The sequence below is a fragment of the Rhea americana genome, unplaced genomic scaffold, assembly GCF_003343005.1.
Source record: "Rhea americana isolate MKP2758 unplaced genomic scaffold, rheAme1 scaffold_20, whole genome shotgun sequence".
Lineage (NCBI taxonomy): Eukaryota > Metazoa > Chordata > Aves > Rheiformes > Rheidae > Rhea > Rhea americana.
The window spans coordinates 298769-320920 of NW_028186150.1; the positions used below are offsets into that span (position 1 = coordinate 298769).

At 34.8% G+C, this 22152-nt stretch overlaps 1 protein-coding gene across 1 annotated transcript in view; it reads left to right on the top strand.

The window, feature by feature from the left end:
• LOC146596467 (transcription initiation factor TFIID subunit 4-like) overlaps positions 1-22152 on the top strand; it is a gene marked incomplete at its 5' end in the record, with an annotated part of 149308 nt that overhangs the window by 49733 nt on the left and 77423 nt on the right. The window contains 2 exons of the mRNA XM_085303728.1: positions 16794-16924; positions 19135-19260. Of these exons, the coding sequence (XP_085159854.1) occupies positions 16794-16924; positions 19135-19260 (257 nt within the window). The remainder of the gene's footprint in view (positions 1-16793; positions 16925-19134; positions 19261-22152) is intronic.

The following is a 22152-nucleotide window of genomic DNA, read 5'->3' on the forward strand; positions in this document are numbered from 1 at the left end:
CTTCCCACATACTTTTTTATCCAATTTGGTATCTAGTTATCGTTGGTAATCATTGTGATTTGTTCATGTAGGAAGAGAGAGTTGCAACTGTTTCTGGTTCTTTGATGCAAAAGTCAAGAGTGGATATTTTTTAGCAGACAGTGTATTTCTGTTGCTATTCCATTCAGGATCATAAAACTTTAAACTCCATCTTTCTACATAACAACACAGCACAATGACAGAAATACAAAGAGTTGTAAGACTGTTTTTTATTTCTGAGAACTCAGGAGGCAAAAATTGATGTTCTTCGTGCGTGTGCATGTTGATGCATTCAAGAACTTTTGAAACTTTACAGATCTTTTACTCCATTATATGTATGTCATATATATGAGTAGTATTTCATTTACAGGTCAGGATAAACTGATTAGATCCTCAGAATAGTTCTAAGTGCTTAATAAATAATGCTGAAAAATTCTAGCTTTTTCATCTGTTTGTATCTGAACAATACAGAAAATTGAAAATTTCACAAAATCTGAAAGAAAATACGAAAAATAACGTGGATCATTTGTAGTTGTTTCATTTTGATTCATTCTTAAGCTATATTTTTGTGCATAAGGCCTCTATATTAGTTTCATTAGGTTTTAGAAGCTAGTTTTTGACATTTTGAGTTTCTATTTTTTGCCAAAATAGGCAGCAGTGATAAACAAACAACATGGCTTAGCATAAGAGCTTAAGAGTGAAGAGTTTTTTCTGATTTGTATCTGTCTTGGGAAAATGGAAACTCCTTGATTCAGGAATTACTTTAATTACGGCATTGTTTCTGAAGGCAGCATAAGAATTAGGCTATATTGCATCCTGTATTTACTATTAATGAAAGGTGGCAGGACGTAAGTGTCACAAAATATGGCTCTGTAATGTGACTCTGCCTGTTAATTAAATCTATGGAAAATGGGAAGAGATGTAAAAGAGAAAGGGGAAAAGTACTGTAAAATATTGTTAACAAAAATAAACCAAGACAGAATTGCGTACAGCAAGATGAGCAAAAAATAAGTTAAATTGTTATCCTAGTAGTGAAATAAGTCATTAACCCTTATCCTTTACTCAGCTACAGCAAGTTTGTGCTGTACATTTTGTAACAATCCACATTTTTTGTGTTATTTAATAATTTGGGAAAATGCATTTTCATAAAGTAATACATTTACTTATGTTCAGAAGCCATGCTGATTATCCTCAATTTTGTCTTTTGTTAATGTTGTCACTCAACATGGTACAGGAGAATGAAAATTACTTTTCTTGCATAGGTTAGTTTTTAACGTTCTGTTCAGGACAGTGTTATGTCCTTCACTGAGAAGTCTTTTTTACTGAGAGCTGGTGGTGTCTACTCTGTTAGCTGTTCCAGAAACTTAGGTTCTGATTTTGTTTTCAACAGAACATATCTTCACAAGCTTCCAGTCTGCAGCAGGATATTAATTCCCACAGCTTTGTTTTAATTCTAACTGATTTCCTCTCCAACCAGATGATGTCATTTTGCTTTTATTTGGCTATCTCTAAAGTGTTGCAACTTGTGGAGAACCTTAAGCATAAATTAACTGTCTTAAAGCAAGAGTAATGAAACATAACATTAGCATACTGTATTCCTTGATGTAAATTGTATCTTTCTTTTCACTTTCAGTGATTCTCACCCAATTTTTCTACTTCAGTTTTTGTTGTTTTAGAGCACTGCCTGAATGGAATAATTAAAAATGTGACATTCTAAGAAATGAAGAAGTGATTTAGCCATATTGAATCCATTTCAACTGTCACATCTTGTATTTTCAAATTATTTTTACTTTAAATGTGTGATAAAAATGTATAAGAGAATCATCAATAATTTCTTTTTTTAATCTACATTCATTCAAAATTATTTTTATGTCTGTATTAAACTGATTTTTCTCTAGTACAGATGTTTTTCTGAGATACTGTATTTATGATGGCTATCTGACATTGTGACATACCTGACTACTGGATTCTCTTGCTTCTTCCAGATAGATTTTTAGGAAAGAACACGTACAGAGGTGCAGGCCAAGTATCATGAAAATAGAAAATGCATTTTTTTTGATGCATCCAGATTCTCCCAATCCAGGAGTTAGGATACCTACAATTATTCTTAAAATGTCTTCAGAGTAGCTCAACTGGTAGAACTAAGCCACTGTGATTTTTACATGACACTGTAACAGTAGTAGGGTTTCATAACATGAATAGTTATAACTTATATATATAATTTATAGATTTAGCTTTTTTGTTATTGTTCATGTTATATATTTTTTAATTCTGCCTTTTAGATGCTGATGGTTGTTGTTCTGCCTAGATTATGTTATTGCCTTATTAAGTCACATTTGAATTGAATGTTTACTATAAAAATACAATGATTATCTAGGTTTCTGTATTCTGAATTATTATAAACTACTATTTGATATCAATAGTGGCAGCCCAGTTTTATGTATAGCTATGTATTTTAAATAAATAATTTGAATACTCTAGAGAGCACTTTTTTTTGCTAAACTATCTAAAAACTGACTGGAATACTCCTCATGGAACCAAGCCAATAGATTTTGGAGTCTCTGTTTAAAGCATTTGTTGCTGTTTAATAGTAGAGTCATTTTCTCATCCCTGTTTCATCCGTTTGTTTGTCAACAGTTGCATTCACGTTTGAATGAGATGAAACTGTACTATGATCATTGCTCTTTGAAATATGGAGCAGTTTTAACATAAAAGTGAACTTATTTCTGAGGTTGGTTTACTTTAGAGGGTTTTTATAGCTGCCTAGTTTGCAGCTGTTGAGAGTTCTGAAATTTTGTGCTGTCAGATTGCCTGTAAACATTTTTTTTACTGCACTTTTTGTTGACATGACTTTGTTGTTTTCAGTGTTGACTTTTAACATTTATGTATATTATATCCTTCAATATCTGCGGAGATAACTCTTGCTTGTTTTTGGAGGTGGTTCTAGCATTTGCAAGTCAGCCGGTGAAATGCTTGTTCTCCTGAGGCACAGCTTTGGGAAGTTSCGCATGCTCAGTCCGCCTGAACTGTATCTGGAGGGATATTTTGTTTGATGCTAGTTGCTTCTTAGAAAAAGAAATTGTATTGGGTGTTGTATAATATAAATTGCAAGTTACTGTGCGTGCCAGATACATGAACTTTTTTTAATAGTTTCTATAAACTTAAGCATGCTACTTGCAGTGACATGGCAAATGTAAAATATGTATCTAAATTTTGACATGTGAAATTGTTCTGTAACTTTTCTTAAAGAGTGCACTAATACAAGCATTTTTCTTGAAATGTATTTAGATTAGAAAGTGTGCACTATTCTCAATCTTTATATCAATGCCCATACTTGTAATCATTTAGTTTATCTTGAGATTGGAAAAAAAATTTATTGTGCAAGTTCAGTAGAGAATCAGTTATTTTGTATTGCAACTTGCTGATCATGCTGCAATATTATAAGGCAATCAAATGTTATTTACATTTAATTATTTCCTTTCAAAAAAGGTGGGAATACTTTCCCATCTTAGTATCAGCAGCAGTGTTGCCAAATAAACATAACTAGTACGCATTTCAACAGAAGGTTAAATTATATTGTTGTTCTTTTTTAATAGGTCCATGATTAGACTTCCTGTTCTACAAGATGTCCCAACATGTGTGGGAATGGGAACTTCAGTACCACCTGAGAGCTTGGAGTCTGCCTTTCTATAAAAGGTAAGGCAGCTTCTGTTCAATATTTTTTGTGTACTTCTAAGGTTTTCTTTTTATTAATCTTATTGCAACAGAACAATTTGGAAACAGAATCAGAGTTATGCTTTTAGTAGTATCATCTCTAAGTGACAGAGCTGATATTATTTCATCAAGCTGTAATTTCTCAAAAGAAAAGAAGATATGTTTGAAATGTGGTAATTTATAAAGAAAATGAAGATATTTCTTTAGTCACTTTTAAAAGTTTTATACTAATTGAACTGAGAGCATGACTGTACTACTCGCTCCCAGAAGTATTTGGAGAATTTTGTTTTCACCATGATACCTTGCTTCTGTTTTATGAATGTCGTGAAACAGCCTTCTTAAAAGGTCTTGCTATTTCTGGAAGGCAGTTTTGGCCTTCAGGGCCTTCTGCAGTACCTCACCCAGCCTCAGAATAAGTGTGCATCTGGGAATGGAATGGCTTTAAGTTCTTAATCTCTGCAAAGGAGGGTAAAATTAAGATCATCATTTTGTGGAGATTCATTCTCTACCAGATTCATTCATGAAATCCATCTCGTAAATAGATTTCTGGTTATAATTATGGGATGTAAAATAAGAACAATAAAAAGAAAACCTTAGAGAACCATTCAATATTGCAATAAAGCTGACTTATATTATCCCTGTAGGCAAACTCCATGCTCAAGAGGTGGTACTAATGTCCCCAATTCTCAACGCATGTTGGAACATCTTTGTGGAGGAGAAAGTCATTGATCAGTGAGCAGTATCTTCAAGGATCGTTTAAAAGGGGAAAGTAAAAGGTAATAGTTTCTAAAATGTGTTGAAATGATTGTTAAGTATGTTTATTTGGCAATTCTGCTGCTCATACTAAGGTTGTAATGTTTTCATTTCTTATAATAATTGAACTACCTGATAAACTTCACTTTAGTCTTTCCTCTTCCCATGTGTGGAACTGTCGCTTTAAAACGTTAGTGTTCAGTGGATAAATACCTAACTTTCTGTTTTAATACATTGCATCTGTTAGCCTCCTTCATTTTTTTTGAGTATACTGCATATGAAATCCAGATTATACTATAACTCTTTGGCAATTTGACACTTTTATTCAGTGATAGTAACAGGGAGAGTGTATGGCTGTGGTTCGACAAGTTTTGCAGTGCCTAATGTTAAATAAAGCAAGACACAGTCAAATATTGTGAAGTGTTGAACTGGTAAAAAGACATTCTGCTGGTAATGAGGAGGTGACCATTTCCAAGGAAGTAACTGCGTCACTGAGCTTTGAGCCCAATGAGGTACCATCTGTTCTTGCACAATAATATAGAAGTATGAAACTAGTGTGAATTCCTTATTGCAAAGTGACTTTGACAAAATCAAATGACCATGTCTGATCTAGATTCGGTTCGTTCTAATGAGTGATCTGATGGTGCACAGATTTAAGGAATGAGGCACAGTGGCCTGATCTTGACTTTCCCTAATTCTGGACATGCACAAGTGAAGGTGCTGGCATTTTGAAATTCACGTTATGGTCTTTGGTTTACCCTTCTGACAACCTTTATGATTTCCTGTATCCTTTCTGCAAATCCTTTTCAGGTTATATGCCCATTCTGCCTCTTTAAGAGGCCTCACAGTTCAGCTACTCTGCCTGGGGTCAGGCTTGTAGTGGTCAACTGTGATTTCTATTCAGACTTGTCACCTACAAGACTTACTTAGTGTCAGGAATGTAGTTTCTTCAGGGGAAAGAAAATATTGCCAAAATATCTGCATTGCTTATGGAAGTTGCTTTAAAACAACAAAGGCATATAGGTAATTCTTACACTTGGTATTACTTCAGTCCTTTTGCAGACATGATTTAAAGTGTGTTCAGTTATTGTGAGACCATATTATAGGAAGCTGGCTGCAGCGCTGACATGCTTGTCATCTCTGACGTTCTTACAATTCTTCCCCATCTGTGTCTTTCCCAACATAGACTCATATTCCTATACTTCACTTATTTAAGCCTGAGGCCCTGTAACAGGCTTTTGATCTTGGGCTTAGCCATGGGAAAGAAGTGCACTCTTCTAGCCTGAGTAGAAACAGGTAGAGGGGTAAGTCCTTAGCTAACAACTTCCCATTCTTTCTCAAGGACTCTTATTTTTGTCATTGATTTACCAGTTCTTTCTTATATGGTCCCTCTAACGGTGTATTTTGATCTTACTTTATAGTAAGTAACCAAACACAAAGTGCATTGAGATATACATGCACTGTTATTCGTAAAGACAGTGCAGATATCTTCCAGTACTCTACAGTCACTTTGTGTTTACTCTTGAAAGTTCCCAAATATCTTTGGACATGCTTATTATTCTATATAATATTTATGTTTTGAGAAAACTAAGATTAAAAAGAATCATATAACTGTAATCTCTGTGTTATCCTTTGACTTGTTAAGACCTGCACCTGTTTCAGTTGTCATCCCCTCCTTTGTCTTTTGCGTTTTCCTACCACTGTTCAGTTGCTACAGCACAATTACTGGAATTGGAGAGCAGGATCAGGCTGCAGTTCTCAATTTTTTTTTTTTGGACCTTTAATGCTTCCTTTTAACTTCAGCATCCTCTCTTTCTTTAAGATATTCAAGCAATATTGCTCAAAAGTATTTTTAAAGATAAATTACTGAAAGAGAAGGAATTAAACATTAAAATTAACGATGAAGTAATGTTAGCTTAACACACTGAGATTTTTATTTCTTGTGAAAGAAATTGGGTAAGAAAGTGACAGTTTAGTTGCAACAAAACAAACAACAAAATGGGAAGGATTAATGGTATTAACTTCTGTTCCTTGAGAGCTTACATTCTGTTTTTGTTCCTTCTGATCAAGCTGTCAGGCTTCCTTCCTGTCTGAATACCAAGTATTCTCTTATCCTCCTAGATAACGTAGTTTATACATTAATGCTTCCCTGATTTGTGGCAGCTGCTTCCATTTTCCAAGTCTCCACTTACCTGTGCATAATATTGTTTGGTGACTAACTTGATTCTGTTGAAGACAAACCATTAAAGATAATAAAAAGAGTCTTTAGGGATGATTAATAGATACCTTTCAGCTGTTTAATCATCTTGTTCAGAGACAGAATTTTGGAAACTGGATTATCTAGTTAAATATATTTTAGGTCAAACCTCTTTTCAAATTTGTTCTTTATTTTTGCCAAAAAGTGTGAATTATGTGTGAGTTCCCAGACTTACCATCTTGTTGAAAATTTTTAGAGAAGTGAAGGCTTTTTGTCATTCTCGTATAGTCTTGATTTAAGAAACAATAATCATATAAGTAGGGTTAAACAGCTTCTTGATATTTTTTTTCTACTTCATGAATTTTGTCTTGCCTCAAATTCCACTAACTTGCATAAGAGCTTTGAATCAGAAAATAGGATCAGACATTTTGACCTGGGTTATGCATAGATTTTGCATCTCTCTAACTACTTTTCTGGCTCCATTCTGTTAAAATATTTAAACTAGTGTAACCCCTTAGAATGGAGTTGTTGCTCAGTCTGATTTGTCCTTCACAAGAATTAGGGGTATCTGATGAAATTAGAAGGTGAAGGTTCAAACCAAGTGGCAGTATTTTGCCTGCTAAGTAGTTAAGTTGTGGAACTGCTTAACTGCTTGTTTAGGATGTTGCAGTTGCTGAAAGTGTATACCCACTCAAAAAAAAAAAAAAAAAAAAAAAAAAAAAAAAAAAAAGACTTGAAAAATTCATGGGAAGATAATTGATCCTGAATATTAGCTATAAAGGTAAGAACTCTAGCTTAGGATGGTTTTGAGTTGTAAATTGTCGCAGAGTTATGACCACACACTTTTCGTCTATATTCTTCTAACAGCGTCTCCCACTACTGCTTTTAGAGATGGAGAAGGATGCTGGATTATGTCACCCAGTGTAGCTTTTTTGAGCTTTTCTGAGTTACAAAAACACAGAAGTATCTATTGTAGTATAGTTTGTATTGAATAAGTTCAATCCGCTAGAGCACCTGAAACAAGTTGTATAACTGTTTTTTATGCGTGCAGTAATGAGACATAACTGGATCTTATTTTGCTAAAATAATCTGGTTAGCATATATTTTAGAAGGGAGGAGGACAAAAATGATTAAAAAATATGTAACATCTAGTGAGCATTTGTAGCTGTAAAGAAGTTACATAAGAATTATGTCTGGTTATCTTCTCCCCTCTTTTTCTTCTGTTGCATTTTGCAGTGAAAATGGCTGTGTGTTTTGAGGACTTTCATCTGTAAGTTTGGGATTTTTCTTTTTTTTATTATTTATTTTTAAGTAACTAATATTTCACCAGTTTCTCTATTTTGCAAGATATTTCCTGGGGATACATCTCAGGGTTAGTAATTCTGAAAAAGAGGAACTGTTTTACCTAAGCAAGTCTTCAATTTTCAAAAAAACTCTCTACTTCTGTCCTGAAGTGGACTCATTAGATAATTTTTTCCTATGAGAATAGAAGTATTCTTTTACAAACAAGTTTAATGAATTAATTAAATGTGAGATCTTTCATTATCCTGTAATTAACAATTATATGGTAGTGAAATGTCATTCTCTTTAACAAAGTCAACTTGTTTCATATGAAGGTGGAATAAAAGTATATTGTTGTACAGAATCCAGAGACTGTGGTGCAGATACTCTACAGACAGTCTTAAAAAGAAGTCCTGGTTTACAAAATCTTTCCTATCCCAATTATGGTAGTTCAGAGTTGGTTTGGAGATGTGAAGTATGTGTTGACCATCTGCTCTGCGCAGAAGTAGTGCTGGTTTGTACCTGCTAGAGGGAATTATTTACCAAAACTCAAAGCATTTGGCACTGATTCTTTCTACCTTGACAGAAAACACTCCCTAGCCCTTGGCTTCCCTAAACACACCCCAAGTTACAGGTTCCTCAGAGATGCCTGCACAAACTGCTTTTTTTGAATTTGTTGTTTTTCTGAAGGTAGCAGTTGAGTTTGCTTCTTTCTTCATTCTGTCTCCCAGCGCCAGACAGGATTAATAATAAAGCAAATAATTATTTATTTAGTTATATCTTTATTTAAATTATATCTGTATTTAGTGAGGTAAGTAAATAAAAACTTAAAGTTAAGATTTTATTTAAAGGACTGACAATAGAAGATTCCAACTAAAATTAATGTACTGTTTCTTTTGCCTGGGTTGACTAGGTTATCCTGTTCCCTAGGAATCTCTAATTCCAGTCACCAGAGGTAGGGATCCACTGATTGCACCGTTACTCCATTTAATCATTTTTTTCCCCTCAGTTTTTAATGTTTAAAGTCTGTCTGGGGCTTTGGAAGCTCCGCTACCCGCCAGGTTATTTTATGCCAAGCAGCCACCTCACGTTTTTCCTTTGTGGCGTTCCACTTCCCCATTCTCCAGCTTAGCACTTGTGGCGAGCTTTTCCCTTTGATACAAATGTGCATGCAGTCTCGTTGGATGATGTTGCAGAGGGAGAACATTGCTATGAGGGAGAAGCCCCCTTCCTTAAGCCCTAAGCTGGCTGGGCTGGGATAAGTAAATTCAGTAATTGCCATTTATGGCCCTTCTGGAGGCCGAGTGTGTTAGAGCTGTTTCTCCTTGGTGTTGAGTCAGTCCCATAGTTAAGTGCTGTTGCTCAGTTTGGAATGGTTAGTATAACAGTATTTGGCAAAGCACCTATTGCTTTCTGTTGATTTTATGGCCTGCTTTCCACAGTGTCTGTCGTGGTGTGTCTTAGGACAAATATCACTTGTTTAGTTTACCTTTTTTCAGCTGTTAGTTTTCAGAGGCTCCTGTGTAGCATGTCTTAAACAGCAACAACATAAGTGATAATAACTACATATCATTTTATAAAGATTAAGGTGTTTTAAAGTGTTTTGCTATTGGCATCTACAGCAATACTATAGAATTGTCACTTTCCTTTTCTATAATACTATTAAAATAGAGGCCTACTGGATGTTATTAAAGAGTTGCATCGGTCTGATGATTTGGAAGCTTGGAAGGCTGTAGAAATGCAGAGCAAGTTGTTCCAGTGCAGTTGATTTTGCTTTTGATGGGAAGGATTGCGGAAGAACTGAGGCTTGTGAAAGTGTGATGGTTCTGTTGGGATAAATGAGGAGTGCGGCTAGACCTACAATCCAATGTACAACCTAGTACTACTTAGGCTGTTCTTCAGTTGATGTTGAGTAAGGTTAAATAAAAAGTTTAAACAAAGACCTGGGAACAAATGATGGTTCAGGTGGGATCACTTTTGTTTCTGCTTTGTATTGTGCAAACTAGCTGTAGCACCACCAGAGGCCTGGACCTAAGAAGTCTCATTCCAAATCTTGTGTCTTGGCCGATTTTTAACATAAGGAATTTAAAAAGTTGTCCCTGATTTTAAGGTGCTAGCAGCAAGTGCTCTCTGCAGTTCTRGTCACCTGTGATTAAGGGTCAAACAGAGACTAATTGTGCATTCTCCAAGTGCTTCTGTTGAAGAGCAAGATGAATTCAAGCTCTAAATACATGCTGTTTAACTGTTTAAAACCAGTTCTTCAAGGTTTCTCTGTTTTTAACTGTAACTGTTAAGAGATTTTATACAGGCATTCTATAACTTATCACATCAATAACCRCAGTCAGATCTAATGTTTTACAGAAATTTTTTTTAATCTTTGATCTCAAGCCTGTCAGTTCTCTTAAAGTATAAATTATTAAAGTAACTTTTTGATTCTTTGAAAGCCTATCTGCAAAAATAGTATTGTTTTCTGCTTCTCAAATAGGGCAGTACTCCAATTTATCTTCATTTTGTTTGATCAATAAAATATAATTAAACTTTTAAAGTTCAGCAAAACCAGTACCTCTCAGATAGCTGAGCAGATGATGGCACTTTTTAGAATTTTCACTTTCTGAAACCTGAAAATTTTCAGTGACAAGTTTTAGGTGCTTTTATGTTTGTAAAAAACAATCTTGTGCTAGTGACCTGTATGTCAATATCAGAAAAATATTACTGAATGTTTTTTCCCTTAAGGTTGTTRGAACTTGTATACAACTTACAAGTTTTGACTTTACAGAAATTCTTTGTAATATCTCAAACTCCTAAAGAAAATATAGTTTATTGATAATGAAAATATTTTAATCCTTATACTTTCTTTGCATTTCTTATATACCATAGAGTTTTAAATGAATGCTGACTGAATCATAATTAGTTATTAAAGCTTCCAAATGTTTAATTAAGAAATCATATGTGGGCAGATATTATTGTATTGTGCTATAAATGCTTGGCAGATTTGAAATTTGCTTACTTTTGGGGGTATTAATTTGTGATCCCTCTGATTTTTTGTATATAATACTGAGCCTGAACTGAATATTTTAGTAGCTGTTGATGCCTCTGAGGATGAGTTGAAATAGAGTACTACCATAAGGAATAGAAGTGTTCATGTCAGTCATCAATTCTTGATGGTCTTSTGCAGTTCTGGTGTAGTGGAGTTCTGGCAAGAAGGCTTGAATGATGAACATGACCTTAGTTATGCCTTTAAAAATACAAAAATTCAATTTCAAAGGAGAGATGGATTAAAACTACAACTTGGAGCATTGCTTTACTCTAGCTCCAAATTTGTTACTGTCCTCAATGGTGTTTTTATGAAAGATCTAGGAAAAGTTCAGGTTTACCTTGATACAATCATTTTGAAGACTTGAGTATGGTTATTACTTTAAAGTTTATAAAGTTTACATTTCATAAACGTATTAAAAGCAAACAGCTTCTTTCAAACTGTAAATTTCTTGTAGTAAGTGGAATGGCTCTTGTAAGCCTGTGCCTCCTTCTTCCTACTTTATGTACAGATTTTGTCACAATACTAGAAGTTAAGATGTCCAAGAAAATTAAAGAGATTGCTTAAAAATGAGAAACAAGTGTAGCTTTTTAAACAAAACACAGTAACAGAAATCTGGTGATAGAAAAAAGCTAATCCTTTTGTTTARTCCTTTTGTTTAATCTTAATCTCCTTTTAGAATTTGAAGTGTGTATGTATGAATATGTATATAAATATATCTACTTACTACATACTATGACTTCCTACTGCAGTGACCAGATGGCACAATTAAGCCYAGAGTCCAGAATGCTGAGATCTAAACAGAAATACATGTAGACAAAGTCAGTGTCCAGTGACTTGGTTAGAAAGATATGTGATAAATGAGAATGTGTGTCTTTTGGGATACAATTAAGTAGATACAGTGTAATAAAAATATATCCACATTTGTTAAAACTATAAATTATATTTCTGTTCCCGTCTAGTTATTGTTTACTGTCATATTTTAATGAGCTCCACAGAGATGAATCTTGAGAAGGGAAGAGATGCCTTTCTGAGTCAAACTAGAAAAAGTATTTATGCAGACAAGATGAATGTCTCAGGAATTAGAGGATATTTAGAGGTCAGCATTATTTCCCTTTGATGGCAGACAGAATTCTGGTATGCTCTTTATAAGCGTAAGTGGATGAAACTCAAGACGAGATGTAGCAGGGAAGAAGAAAATATTAAACTTTAATATAGAAACATACAAACATCAGCAGCTTCCAGTTCTTTCAGTTTCTACTTCTTGGGATTTTCTCTGCTTTGTGAGACAGTGTCCTTATGATGTTTTCCTCCTTTAAATATATTTAGTTTTAAGCATCTCCTAAAGTGGCAGAAAGTAGAAAAGGGCAATCTCTAAACAGCTGTGCTGGAACTTTTCTTAAGTCAGTAGATCAATAAGATGGTATGCATGACTTTTTATGAGTGTAATAATTGAGCCAATCTTTCCAAGTGTAGATGAAATTGTTGTTTCAGAAGCATATTAGTAATTTCTTCATGTTTGTCCAGTTCAATCCAACTGTTTAAGTGGTGTGCCAAATCTTCATGTAGTATACATCTTTGGAATATACCCTGCTTCTGATACCATATGCTACRAAGATTTTGACTAGTATAATTTAGCATAGGGAAGAAATCTGATGCTGCCTACATGATGTGGATGACAAGTTGATTTTTTTTTTTGATTTATCGTTTTGTCTTTTTGTAGTCTGGTTTCTTGACRCTAATTAATCCGGTTTTTGTATTCTTTCTTCCTTAGCCTCTTTTCCAAAGAAAACTAGCCTTAAATGATTGGATAATCTATTTGCCTTCTTTCTCTCTCCCTTCAGATAACTTTTGAATCCACTGATAAAGCAGCAGTTAAATAGTCCTTCTACATGTCCCATTTGAGGGGAAAATCAACCTTTTACTACTTCTGTTTGTTCTACTAACTGGTTGGCTGGCCAGTAAACACCTCTACATATACTAGACAGTTAGTAAAATGCATGGTTCCAAACTAGCCACAGGGTTAGCTGACTTTTCCCAGCTAGCAACCTGGACAAACATGGACTAGGAGACGTGTTAGATGGTTATCCTAGGGTAACCTATGGGTATTGTGGGACCATATGGAATATGGGAGGCAATTGGAGCTATTCGGAGGACAAGGATCATAAAGTCATTCAGATCATCAAAAGACTCCTTGGATGATCACCGAATCCAACCTCTTATTCAAAGCTGGTGCAATGCTGGGCTCAGACTGGGATGCTTAGGGCATTGTCCAGCTTAGTCTTGAAAACCTGCAGGGATAGAGATTCCACACCTCTGTGCAAACTCTTTCAATGATTAATTATCCTCAGAATGAAGATTTTTCCTTCTATCCAGTCAGAATCTCTGCTGTAACAATTTATTAATGTTATCCTTTGTTCCCCTCCAGGCATCTTAATGGTCTGATTCTGTCTTGTGTATAACCTCTTATCTCAGCCTTCTCCAGGATTAGGAAGCCTTGTTCCCTCAGAATCATCTTCACATAGATCGTATGCTCCCACCCCCTGATCATCTTGGTGGCTTTTTCCAGGACTTGGTCAGTTTATTGAAATCTGTCTTGCATCAGGGGACCCAAAACTGACTGCAGTATTCTGGATTTGGGCTAATCAGTGCTGAGTGAAGAGGTGTAATCACTTCCTTTGATCCACTGGCTATTGYTGATATACTTTTGATACAGCCCACTATGTTGTTTGACTTCACTGCTGCCAGGATGCACTGATGAATCGTCGTTAACCACTGTCCTCCAAGACTCTYTGTGTTCTTTCCATCAGGGCTGCTACCCTAGCAGGCAGTCCCCTCCCTGAATCATTGCAGAGTGCAAGTCCATTCCAGGTGCAGTACTTCTCATTTGTCCTTGTTGAATGTCATGAGGTCCCTGACGACCCGCTCATCAGGTCCTTCTGACTAGCAACTCTGCCCTTGAGCGTACTGACTGTACCACTCAGTTTGGTGTCATATGCAAAYCTGATGAAGATGCTGTCTTCAAGACCCTGCGGGTCCCTGAGAAAGATATTAAAATGGGTAAGTCCCAGGACAGACTCCTGAGGGATGCCACCTGTATCTCCTGTTAGTTTTCTGGGATTAAGAATGTTGTGTTCAGGGATTTCAGGAGTAGAAAGTTACTGGGTTATTGCAGACGCAGATGAAGGAGGGCATAGGACAAGAATCTTTAGGAACTAAGCATCTCAGGGAATGAGTAATCATGGATTAGCTTTCTCAAGAGTTGGATAGGTTAAAAAAAAGAAAAAGCCACATAATGGTTGATTTTTACTTTAGAACAGAAGTGTTTAAAATTAGGAAAACCTTTATGATGAGAGACAAGATAGTGATAGTTCTTTATGAAAGGATTAAGTATGTTCTGGGAAGTTGGGTGGTTGTAGTTTTACTGCTGAAATTCAAGGAATTATTACTTTCTAGGAAAATAACAGTTTTTAATCCACACTCTTAGCTAGCATGCTTGGCAGAATTTTTCAGCTCAAACATCTTTTCTAGGTATAATAAAATGCAAGTAAAAATGGGGATTTAATTAACTCTTTCAGACTAGGTTTTCTTGATTGACAGCTTTGCTTACACATTTGCATAATAAAATTGTGCATGCTGGAATAGGACCTGATATTGCAAGTCTGACTTGCACAAATAGCTGTTACAAATATGAGTAGTCCTACTGACTTCAAGGACTTAATTTCCATGAGTAAAAGTTGCAGCATGGGGATCATAATGCAACGTGTCTGCTTTCCATTATATCTTCAGCTTTCAGCAAGTTCAGCAGAGTCCCATCTCTGTTAAAGAGAACAAATTGAGCACCAAGAAAGATCTAATTTTTTTAGCAATAAAGAAGAAATCGGTTAAAAAGCATATATACATATTGCTAAAATCCTTAAGGTAACATATACAATGTGAAATCAGTGATGACTTAAGTTAGTTTAAGAGATAGTAACTTCAAAGAATCATTAAAAAAATTAATATCCGAAATATACGACATGGAGAATTCAGCTCTGGGAAGTGTGGGAATGATTTACTGTAGTGATGTAATAAAATATACATTTAAATAGACAGTGCAGATCAAAAAAAATGAGGAAGAGAGATGAAGCAAGCGAGAGCTGCAGGAAACATAATCTTCTTCATATAGCTTCGTATGAAATCAGTTATAAGAGCCGTGTCTCCAAACAGAATTCAGAGCAATTTTCACTTTGGGCTGTATTACTTTCCCAGTCTTCTGCGTATGAATAATTTCGCGCCACGCGGAGCGCTGCTGCGGTGCAGACAGGCGAGACGCCCAGGCGTCCTGCCGGAAGATGGTCCCCGTCCGCGGGGGCCGGCGGCGGCGGTGGGCTGGCGCCCGCCGTGCCGCGCGGCTCCGGGTGCGGGCGGCCGAGTGCCCCCTGCCGAGGGGGGCAGCTCCCGGCCCGGCCCTGGCAGTGATTGACTGCCCCCAACCCGGCGCTGACACCAAGCCACGGGTGATGCTCAGCACTGCCAGTTCGTTTCAAATCACCGCGCTGAAATAACAGAAGTACATATCAATATAAAACCGCTGTTCACTTGTTTGTCTTCATTTTTTAGACATGTGGTGGTTTATTGCTCTTGAGGTTGTGCTGGAAAAATAGGGGTGCTTCGGAAAAAATATTTGTTTTTAAACCTCTCAGGTTTGCATTTGTCTGCTGCCCCCCACCCTCCCACCCACACTCACAGAAGTGAAGATTACTTTTCTAATTAGCAATTCAGGAAACATTTTCCAGAGTATTGTGAAACAAATTTTCTGTAACATTTTGCATACACGTGCATGTGTTGCAAACATATGTACCCATAAACATTTTTAGAGGAACTATGTTCATTTAAATCATTATATTAAAAAAAAACTAACTTAGTTTGATCAAATTATTTACCATCTTATGGTAGGGCAAATCCAATAATCTTTGCAACAGGAATCCACTATGTTTTTTATATATAAAATCTATTTGTGTGTGTGTGTGCGTGTGTATACATACACACGCACACACGTATATATGTATATATACATACACACACACACACATACACTTTTCTATCTGGAAAATTGTGAGTCCCCATGGGAGTACCCAAGTATATAGTTACTTACAGGACTAGAGCATAGGTTAGTTTGTATGYATGTACCTCTAGAAGTTTCTATCCAGTACTTACTAAGTATTTTGATAAATTTAATAATTCTTGAGTGCTATCCATGTTCATGTTTTAAGCAACTTTTGGAAAACTTTTTAAATAAATGTAGTTAAAATTACTTCATTTCCTCATATTCAATTAATAGTTTTTTTTTTTCCTAAAAAATTTTTATTATTGGTATTTTATAATGTAGGTTAAGATACGCAATAGCATGCTTTGGAAGGCAGCCTCATCTAATCAACACTGAAATTAATCTGGAGTAATACTTCTGAAAATAAAGGAATTGCTTTTTTTAGTGTAAAATAATTGGGAGCTCAAATTCTCTCATACTCTGTTATACTTTATTTTGAGATATTGGGATAAACTGCAGTGAAATTCATAAATATTTTCTAAGTTCTAAGCAACAGCTCTGATTTCTCATTTAAAACTTTAAAATGACATCACACCTGTTTTCAAGAGGTCACGAATGTATCACCGAAGTTAGATAAATATGTACTTTCAAGGATTTTTCTGTTCAGGTAAATGAAATTATGACTTTATGGGCTTCCTTTGGTTGGTTGGTTGGTTTTTGTTTTCTGAGGGGTAAGCTAATCTTTTTTGTTTTGTTTTCCGCTTTAGCTAAAAAATTAGGAATTACTGATGTGCCAGCTGAGGTGGTTACTTTTATTTCCCATGCAACACAAAACAGATTAAGAACAGTGATAGAAAAAGTAACAGTGATAACCCAGCACCGTATGGAATCGTACAAAGTAAGTGTGCAAAGGCAAGATATTGAATGTTATATGATGACACAGTATAAGCTGTTTCAGAATCACATTTTTCTTAGCACACTGTAGATGTTATGTGCTCATTTTGTCTGCAAAGCATATTTGAATTGCAATTTTGTCTTCCTCAAAAAATAGGAAGTGGTAGAATGATGGCATTGCCTACCAGCTCTGTCAGTCTTTGAATGTTTGTAATAGAATTTGCACCTAGAATTATGTTTTCATCCCTTTACTGTTAAAGTACCTAGTGTGGAACATCTGTGAAACTATTTCTGCTCATGAATTATGGCTAAAACTGTTTTCTTCTTAATGTCGCTTTTTCTGATCAAGATATCCATTAATTAGATTGAAGTTGCTTCAATATATAGAGATCTAATTTAAGATAATTTTGCATATTCTTGGCTATGAGAAATACTAATGTTTACTTTTGCCATCACAGTGTGCAGAGAAGGTTTTGGCTCAAGACACAAAAGCTTTAAAGAGTTCAGTGATAAGATGCCGAGAATAAAGTTAAGATTGCTGGTTTTAGATTGGAGGAAAATGCCAGTTTGTCTGAAACCAGCAACCAAGGAATTCAGAAATTCCTCATTTTAACTGAACAATTATATTCTTTTTGAAAAGATCATTTCAAGTTAAAGTACAACTCTAATTCTATTGCTAGTGATTGTGTTCTTGTAGAAAATTGATATAATTTAGATATCTTAAACCAGAGGAAGAATTCTAGTAAGAAACTGCAAAGCGGGTTGAATTCAAATAAACCAAACATCTTTACTGGTAAAACCAAGTTCTCTTTGTTGATGAAAATAAAATGCTAATAACTGTTAAAGTGATGTAAAAGTAAGATAGAAATTGCCACAGTTGAAGAGTGTATATTTCTAAGTTGTGCTTAGATTTGTTTAGTGTTATCTCGAGTAAATCTTTTAGGGTCCAGGCTGACTGTTTTAACCCTGTTTGTTTGTTTATTTTGAAATCCTGCTCAGGCACCTTTGGACTGTATCTTTGTCCACCTGCTTCCCAAACTTGTATCGCCATAGGACTAATTATATGTGACATACACAAAAAAGTTTATCTTTGAGGTTATGCGACTAGAATGAACATTACTGTGACAGAAAATGAATTAAAAACTGAAGAGGCCAGGATGTGTGTATCTTGCCTATATTTGTATCTTTCCTTGTAATTAAGAGATTTTTAGAAAGCAGTGGGAATTCTTAGACTAGAAGTAGTAACTTCTTAGTGTTTTTTCCAATATTACTTACCAATTTCAGCTAAATATTTAATTCCTTCTTCCTTCTCTCCCTAGGATAGTGCTGGAGAAGAAAACCCTTTGCTAGTTTGTTTTCAACCAGAGATGCATTTAAAATAACATCTTCATAGATTCTTAGAAAAAATACCTGTATTGAATAGAGTTGATTGAAGTTTATCGTTCTCATTTTTTTCTGTATTTTTTTTGACTAATGGTATTCTTTAATAGCCTTGAAGCATGAAAGGAAAATATTAAGCAGATAAATGAAGTGAAAGCAACGTGGATATCTTATTCTTGTAACTGACATTCTGAGAGAGTTCCCTTTGCAGCTTCTGTCATAAATTCTTATTGTTTTGGGGTACTAGGAAAGCATGCATACTCTTAGCCTTCATAAAGTTCTTCTATTTTAATTGTAATTACATGCTCATTTTCAACTCGGTTTTAAACTTCAGATGTTTTTGTGGTATTTCATCTTGGTCGTGTCTGTTATTAATTCAAGTTAAATATGAATACAGGAATTGCAGTTATAACTAGGCATTATATATTTAGATTTATATCTAGGACTGTTTAATAATAAAATTATGCATCCTTGGATTTTTTTAATCAGTAAATCTGTTGTTTTTTATTAACTCTGATATCTCTGGTGATTAATCAATCCTTACATATTTCCAGTTGAAAGACGAGTTAAATAATCAAATTCTAGTTACAGTATTAAGCATAGACTGGATTCATTCTCTTTTTATAACATATTACTGTGTCATTAGAGTTTGAAAAAAATACATGCTCTTTTTTGTTAGTACTTTGGAAAAAAATTTAAGGCATAGTACTTTGGAAAAAAATTTAAGGCATAGTACTTTGGAAAAAAATTTAAGGCATAGTATTTAAAGTCTTTTAAATTCATAGCCTTGAAGACAATGAATGTTTTTCATAAAATGTTATTCTCATTTTGCAGGATGATGAATGGTATGAACAAGCTACAGATGTCCGATCACAGTTAAAGTTTTTTGAACAGTTGGAGCGTTTAGAAAAGCAAAGGAAAGATGAACAAGAGAGGGAAATCTTGCTAAAGGCTGCCAAGGTATCAAGCCTTTCTCTCTCGCTCATTCTCCCTCTCTTTTTTATTTTATTTATTTGTTTATTTTTTATTTTTTACTGTTGTGACACCACATCTTTAATTTATGAAATCACGTTAATTTATCCATGATAACTCCTGACTGGAATGCTCCAGCATTCTCAAGATAAAATTCTGAATATAATGAGCTTCTGTGAATAAAGAAGACAATGGTTAAAATTTTTAAAATAATATAGTGAAATATTTTTCACAATTGTCATTGAAACTTAAAAGATTTCAGAGTTTCTATACCATTTGAAAATCATAGTCTATTCTTTTGGTATTTCATTGCAATTCTGTAAATTGTTATGGAGTTTCTGAGTCTTTTGATTTTAATTATTGATTTCCTAGACATTTTTGAAAAGTTAAGTTTTGTTCATTTGTTTCCATTACATTTCCATGCAATGTACATCCCACGTTTAGATGAAAAAAGAATTAGATTTCTTTTCYAATGCTTGTTTCTGTAGCCTATTTTCTCCACTGAATGAAAACATATCGATGAGTTATGTTTTCTTTCGTGTCTATTGCTTCTTGTTAATGATGGTGTTTTGTGTGTGTGTGTGTATGTGTATTTTTTTTTTTTTAATGGACATTGAGAAAATATAGGAACTTATAGTCTTTAGCTCAGGAACATTTCTCAGACTGGACAGAGTCTTGAGCAGCCTGGTATGAGCTTGAATTAGATTAACTCCTGATGTCCCTTCCAACCTGAATTACTTTATGGTTTCATGTTCTTTTTGTTTTAGTCTTGTGTAAACTAAATTTCTTTGATTCCTGTAGATTACAGAAAGAGCAAATTAAGAAATTATATAACAAATATTAGGAAGCCTTCTATTTGATTCATGAAAATAATAAATGCATGAATCAGCTTCATAATCAAAAGCTGATAGGAAACAGCACAATATAAATATTTCAGTGTGTATACTAGAAATATATATGATGGTGTTTTAAAAATAAAAGTAACCGTGGAAGAAAAATGCTAATTTATCAATATTGATGTTTAAAAGGTGAAGTTAAGGATATTCTCAACTTTCTGAGATGTGCTTATGCAATGTTATGGTTAAGTATAAATGCCAGTTTGGCAGTGAACTTAGTATTTTTCCTTTATGGAGTGTTCAGCCTGTTCTCAACCATTCTGTTCCTATGGATTGACTGCCTATTATAAGACTTTTGTAGGATAGTGTTCCAAGTTTGGCAAAATATGATCAAATTACTAATTTTTACACTAACTAAATTGTTCATGATTTTCTTGGCATCTAGCTTGCAGTCGAAATGCAAGGTCACTAGTACCTTAGCAGAGAGGATTATTAAGATCATTTAATCTGAATTCCTAATTACTAAATCTTTACCCAGTAATCCGCGCATCGAGCTCACGATTTGTCTGAGCTATAGCATGTCTGTATATTGGAAACCTCTGTATCTTTTGGTTTCCTTTTTTGGTCTTTGTAACTTGCCTAGTTGTCTAAGAAGATTTAAGTCTTTGCAGAAGGGATACAATAATTGTAATGACACAGTTATTAAACTGACACAGTTAAAATCTGCCCCAGCTGCCCTGATAACAAGTGATAAAGATCAGTAACCATTTCATGTCTGCTTGTGGCCTGCTGATTGATATTTGTGTCTGCAAGGAGGGTAATGATTTAAATTGGCTCTGGAGACTGAAATACAGCGCAAAGAAGCTTCTTAGATCAAGGTACCTTATGCTGCATTACAGTACAAAATAGCATTTATTATTTTATTTATAGCTCTTCTTTGGCTAAATGGAGGGCATCAGTTTGTAGAGCCCGAATGGTGGTGTGTTGTGGGTATGCTAAGTTGGTACCAGGAGAAGGGGGATTGCTTAGRCTTTGAAAGTGTTTTGTGTCTCTGGAGTTTGTAAGACGTTGACTAGTGGCAGTTGTTTTCTCCAAGAAATAGTCGACTTGTATGCTCAATATCTTAGTGAGGATATTGTCTTACTAACAGGGTTACCACTACACATAGGCAATGTTAAGTGTTGTGTCTTTAAAGGTTAGAAGCCTTCAGATTTTAAAATGAAATCGAATTTCTGATTCTGATTTCTTTCACAGATGCTTACATCTGAAAATCAGAATACTTCTTTTAAGAAGCTTTTTAATGAGACTTTAGACAAACAGAACAATCTTTTATCTTGTACATGTCTTCACATGTTATTTAACAACATGTTTAATTTAAAGATATTCAGCAGGATAATTTTAGAAAAAAAATTCAAAACTGCCTGCTAGTGGTACCTAGACTACTGTGTAGTGTAGAATACAGGTTTAACTTGCTCGGTGAAAGCGATATTTTAATTATTATTTATGCTTTGAAGCCTTATTAGCAACTGAAGTAGGGTAAGATAATGCTGAAGAAAGTGTTTTGGGCATTGAAGTGGATGGTGTAAAAGAATCACCTTCATTAGGAAGATGTGTTGGAGAATGAAGGAATATAGCTGCAAGTGAATGGGGAATGGCGATAAAGCTTTGAAACCAATTTTGTAATTTTGTGAGAAGGGAGTATAGATGATGGTCAATGACAGTGGTGTTCCTGCAGTGTTTGTTGTTTTTGAGGGGTTTTGAGGGAAAGAAAATAGCCAATACTAGTGTTCTGATTGATCTGCAACTAATTTCAGTTGTTATATTAGAATGTGATTAAAGAATTCATAAGCATCCTGAGGGGACAGATTTAGATTCAGGAAGTGCTTTGGGAAGAATGAAAGAGAGAACTACAGATGTGGAGATGGAAGAAAAAACAGTTAGGCTTCAAAAACTATTTCAAGATTTTTGGCATTGCTATCCAAATTAAACGCCATTGTGGAGCTACAAGAATATCTTTAAAGCAAAACAGCAGTATTACTTGGCT